Source organism: Hipposideros armiger, unplaced genomic scaffold (genome assembly GCF_001890085.2).
Source record: "Hipposideros armiger isolate ML-2016 unplaced genomic scaffold, ASM189008v1 scaffold_188, whole genome shotgun sequence".
NCBI lineage: Eukaryota > Metazoa > Chordata > Mammalia > Chiroptera > Hipposideridae > Hipposideros > Hipposideros armiger.
The window spans coordinates 816406-821757 of NW_017731538.1; the positions used below are offsets into that span (position 1 = coordinate 816406).

Genomic DNA, 5352 nt, shown 5'->3' on the forward strand with positions numbered 1-5352 from the left:
AGAGATTGCGCAGAAGCAAAAGCTGCAAACTGTCCTGGAAAAGATCAATGAGACCCTGAAACTTCCTCCCAGAAGCATCAAGTGGAATGTGGACTGTGAGTTTTACAAAGGAAAATGGGACTGTTAAATGATGCCTGTGATCCCTACCATGAGGTTTCCCCCAAGAAGCTACCCAGTAAGCTGGGAGGCCCTGTGTGGGTGCAAACCCATTTCTCTTTCTAAGGAAGGCCACATGTCACACAAAGAGAACTTATCCTACACACTTTTGGGAAAACTAATAAAACGTCAAAATCCAGTACACGTTCCTATAAAAGGCTTTCTGTAGAAAGCTCATGTGAGATTGGGAAGGGAAGGAAACTCATATTGAGCTACGTATGCATGCCAGACAAACTTTTGAGAATGCTGCTGTCTCCAGCTTGAGAGGCTTAGGGGAGCTGAGATCCTACATTCAGGCAGCTGAGAAGCTAGGGAGCAAGGATATGGCTCTGTTCCCAAGCCCATGCCTTTCTTCTCACCCCTGTATTTTCCAGAAAAAAAGCAAAGCTATGGCTGAGATTGTAGGCACTGGAACAGGATTTTTAAATTCAGTTTTGACAGCGAGTGTAGCTCAAGGATCTCAGAAAATAGAAACCATTCATTCTTTTGCTGCCTCAAGGGCCTCATTGTCTAATACAAACTTAATAAGTCCATATCAGAACCAACATTAAATCAGCAGACTGGTGACAACATATTTCCCGTAGGGAGTCCAGAGTTGTTTTGTGTTTTGCAATAGATAAAAATATGAATTTATATTGGTAAAATGATTTAGGTTATGTTCTTTGCCTTTAAGTATTAAAAGGTTCAGTATTATACCTTATTGCATCCAATTTACACAACATAAAATAGACGCATCCCTCCCCCCCCATAAAAATACCTTTCAAACTTGGAAAAGAAACAGGAATCTTCACCTTTCAACTTAGAGACCCAGTAGCTGCCAGCCGCAATCTCTTCAGCAGGCTTCTAACATCTGACATTGGAGGCAAGACACCAAATGCCTCCTTCAACATAATTACACCTTTGCTTGCACAGGGTGATACGCTGCCTCGCAGAGCACAGCACTTGGAACAGGGCATTCTCTGCCGAGGGAGACAAATAAGGGTGGGAGGAGGGGAGACCACAGCTCTGGGCCCTAGATGCTCTCTATCCTGTATCCCAGGAATGCTAATAGTGTTCAGTGGGGGAGAATTAAAAAAGGGACTTGAGAAATGCATCTGCATTTTGGAAATCCACAATAATCATAAACACTAAAACATCAAGTCATAAGCATCAAAGTCCTCTCATGAAGACTGCTGTTTAGGTTTGTTGGATCCTGTTTCCCACTCCTTAGCCTATGAACCATCTCCACTTACCCTTCTAAACAAAAAATATACCTTTTAACTTACCAGAGAACCCAATTTGGGAAAGGCTGAGATATAATAGAAGAATGGAATTTTTAAAAGCCACATGAGGACCATCACTGGCTTTGAGTGATTTATCTTGGTTCATGTTTACTTTCATTTCTCATGGGGAAATGCGTATGAGCAAAATAATCACTCATACCACCACTCTCATCTGGCTATTTTCAGTTTTTGCTCACTACTGTCCATATCAACGCATATTTTTACATGATGAAGTCATGTACGTCTTGTGTTTTGTTATTCTTGCTTAATAGCATGACATATATAGTTTCTGTATTCCCGTGTGGTCTTCGTAGTTAACGTTTTTGATGGCTGCTCTATTTCATGGGGTAGACAGCCCACAGTTAACTTAAACCCGACATTGACATTGATCCTTTCAGGATGTTTGCCAGTCTATTGTCAATATCGGATAGTGCCAAGTTGAATGTCGTAGGTTGTGTTTCTTTTTGCTTCCCTTGAATTCTTTCTGTCATAGATTTCCAGAACTGAGATGAATTACTAGGTTGGAGGGGATAATTGTCTCTATGGCTAGCTCCCTGTGATGCCTCGGGGCTTCCAGAAATGCTGGGCCTGTTTACAAGCAGCAGTGGTTTCTTCCATAAGGAATGTGGCAGGCCCAGCTCCTGGGGGAGCGCCATCCCTCCTCTCCGTTACCTTCCCTGGCAGTTTCTGAGGACATTGTGTCATCTTTCCACGCAGGATAAAGGTGGCGAAGAGAAGCAGCTGTGGGTTGGCTGCAGTTAGGACTCAGGGACCAGAGCAGTTATACTTTTTTCATCCATTTTACCTAACAGCCTTTAGAACAAAGGGTTTCTCTGCTTAATAATAACAAAATTGAAAACCACTGGCCTAAACTGTCCTCTTGCTATTGCACATAGTTTTCCAGATTTTTTTCAGTGATAATTGCACAATAATTAACATCTTTTTACATGTAGTGTGTGTGAGAAAGAGAAACTGTGTAATTATTTCTTTTGAAAAAGCATTCCCAGGAGGACAGAGTACTACTCATTGAAAGAGTCTGACATTTCTATGGTGCCTATGATCTAGCTCTGTATTGCTCACCCAATCAAGGTGACATACAATGATGTCACTAGTGTGTAAGAACAACCTTTTTGACCACAGCTTTTTTAGCATTATGTTTTATCATTAAAAGGGGGAGAGGTAGCAAATATCTAACAGCTCTCAGTGATGGGGCTGATGGTGTGGCAGCTCTGACCAGAAGGGCAAACCCTGATGTTACCTCTGTCCGGCAGTGAGCACACCATGTCAGTGCATCAGTCCCAGGCTGGGAGCCTTTTCTGAGGCTGTGACTGTGGATGAAACTTTTGACAATGCCCAGAAGCCCAGAAAACTTCTTCTGGAAGGCAGAGTTAGAAGCAGATCATCTGCTGTTTGCTGGTGGTGGTGAGCCGCTGTTCATAGTGGAAAACCTTCTCTGAAGTAGCAGTGATAACAAGAAACTCGAATGAGTTCCCAAGAATGTCTGAATCATTTCCTTTTGTTAGTGATGTCTCAAAGCTTCTGTTAGAGCAGACTCATCAATCCCAGGGCAGACAGAATGACACCCTAACACTGGGTCCAGTTTATGCACAGTACACAAAATGGGCATTTTTTGTTGTTGTTCTTTCCTTAAATGCCCCCTGTAATGAAGAGCCATGAGAGCTGTAGGACTGTGAAGATTCTGGTGAATCTTCCCTTTTATGATAAACTAAGGGGAGAAAGTTGACGTGGTTGAATTGCCTAGATGCCAGGCACTTGCTCATAAATTATAATAAAAAATATCAACCAATAAAAAAAAATATCAGCCATTCTTAGGCATCTGCTATGGGCTGGGAGCTTTGCTTACATTATCTCTGGTTATTCTTACAACCTGTATTTCTGCACAGGTACGGTTATCTCCCATTGGTGAAGATGAGCAAATTGAGTCTCAGAGGCCTTGAGTGTCCAACCCAAGGTCATATAGGCAGTAAATAAATGGCAGAGCTGTCAAGTCAGAACTCAGGCTCCAGTCTTCCCAGCCATGCGTGCATCCCATTACATTACAGTCTTTTTCTCCTCTCATCTCTTGAGAAAACTACAACCCGCTAGCTGCCCAGCCTTCCCTAGTGTAATAGCTTAATATCCAACACATTGCTCAGTAGCCGTAGAAGCCACCTGAGTCATGAACATCCCCTTCCAGCTATTCCCCAAGAGCCAGTGCCTACACTGACCATACATGGCACTCGAGAGCTACAAAGCCCTTTAGATGTCTCTCATCCCTTCCTCCAGGGATCTTAGAGCCCTGAAAAAGGAAGCAATCCAGTGTTCCTGACCCAGTGTGCATTTATTGAGAGCCTGCTTTGGGTAGAGCCTTGGGACAAGGGTAGAGGTGATAACCTAAGGAGTTCACAGTCAGGTGGGAAGGGAGGGGCATGCAGAGCCCATGGTTATTAGAATAGGGTGAACAAGAATGTGGAGGTGGCGGGGAGCTGATCTGAACCCAGAATTCAGCAGTTTCAGGGTCTCTATGGGCACCTTGGATTAGAGTAGAGAGGTACTACCTTAGAAGTCCAGCAATAACATGATCCAAGAAGCAGCTCCATGGGACCTGGATAAGAATAAGGGGGCCCAGGGTAAGGCCTGTGATGACCAAGGGTGCCCCCTGATCCTTAGGGGTGGGATAAAAGGGACAATGGGTGTGGCACTGCTACATTTTGCATATCTGCATATATCCGCCTAGAACTTTGAAGTAGATTCTCTAATTTGTAAATCATCTTTTATTTCAGCTGTTCATGCCAAGAGCCTAGTAGCCATCTTGCATCTGCTAGTTGCTCTGTCCCAGTATTTCAGGGCACCAATCCGACTCCCAGACCATGTTTCCATCCAAGTGGTTGTGGTCCANGGGAAGGTTTTAAAGGAAAGACGGTGCTTAAAACAGATAAATATGATTTAGCATAACACATATTGTACGCCAAGGAATGTACAAAATGCATTGAATAAGGATTTAACCCATGCCGAGGGGAAGCACAGAAGGCTGCCCAGTTGTGGTGCAGTGACGTCCTTGGAGAAGGCAGAATTGAAGAGGGAAAACCCCAGAATGATAGAAAAGAGTTTAAATATGACAGGCTGGGTTAAATGCCCCACTTCTAAGGTACTGGGATCTTAAAATTTGGGGATTCAAGACATGATCACAAGGTTTTCACAATATTGGTGCTATCATTGTCACCATCAGACAAGAAGTGGAGAGCAGTGTCCCTTACATATAGGCATACTGCAGAGATACGAATATTTCGGGATCGCTTCCAGATTACTGCCATAAAGCGAGTCATAATCTTTTTGCTAGTGGAGGGTTTTGCCTTTAATTTATAAAAAAAACACTTGTAGAGGCTTGACCACTTCACTGTACACCTGAAGCTGAAGCTGAATAATATTGTATGACAACTATAATTTAATATATTTCATAGGATATGGAGTATAGTATAGGGAATAGAGTCAATGGAATTGTAATAGATATATATGGTGTCAGAGGGGCAACAGATTGGGGAGGGGGGTTATCACTTTGTGAAGGGTGAAATGTGTAACTATTACATTGTTTTGTACACCTGAAACTAAAAAATAAACAAACAAACAAACAAAAACCCCACAATGTCTGTGGAACGCAATAAAGCAAAGCACAATAAAACGAGGTGTGCCTGTGTGTGTATATGTTAAGTGAGTAAATGTGTTAAGTGCATGCATGCAAGTTAGGGTTGTCCGTGGCTGAAGATAACAGCTGTGTTTCCCCTTGTTACCCCAGAGAAACTTGAGAGTGAGAAGCTGAACGTTGCTGAGGTCACCCAGTCAGAGATTGCGCAGAAGCAAAAGCTGCAAACTGTCCTGGAAAAGATCAATGAGACCCTGAAACTTCCTCCCAGAAGCATCAAGTGGAATGTGGACT

The 5352-nt window shown here is 43.1% G+C and overlaps 1 protein-coding gene across 1 annotated transcript in view; it reads left to right on the forward strand.

Annotated features, from left to right (window-relative positions):
- PARVA (parvin alpha) overlaps positions 1–5352 on the forward strand; it is a 187892-nt gene that overhangs the window by 149357 nt on the left and 33183 nt on the right. The window contains 1 exon segment of the mRNA XM_019652886.1: positions 5212–5351. Coding sequence (XP_019508431.1) covers positions 5212–5351 — 140 coding nt within the window.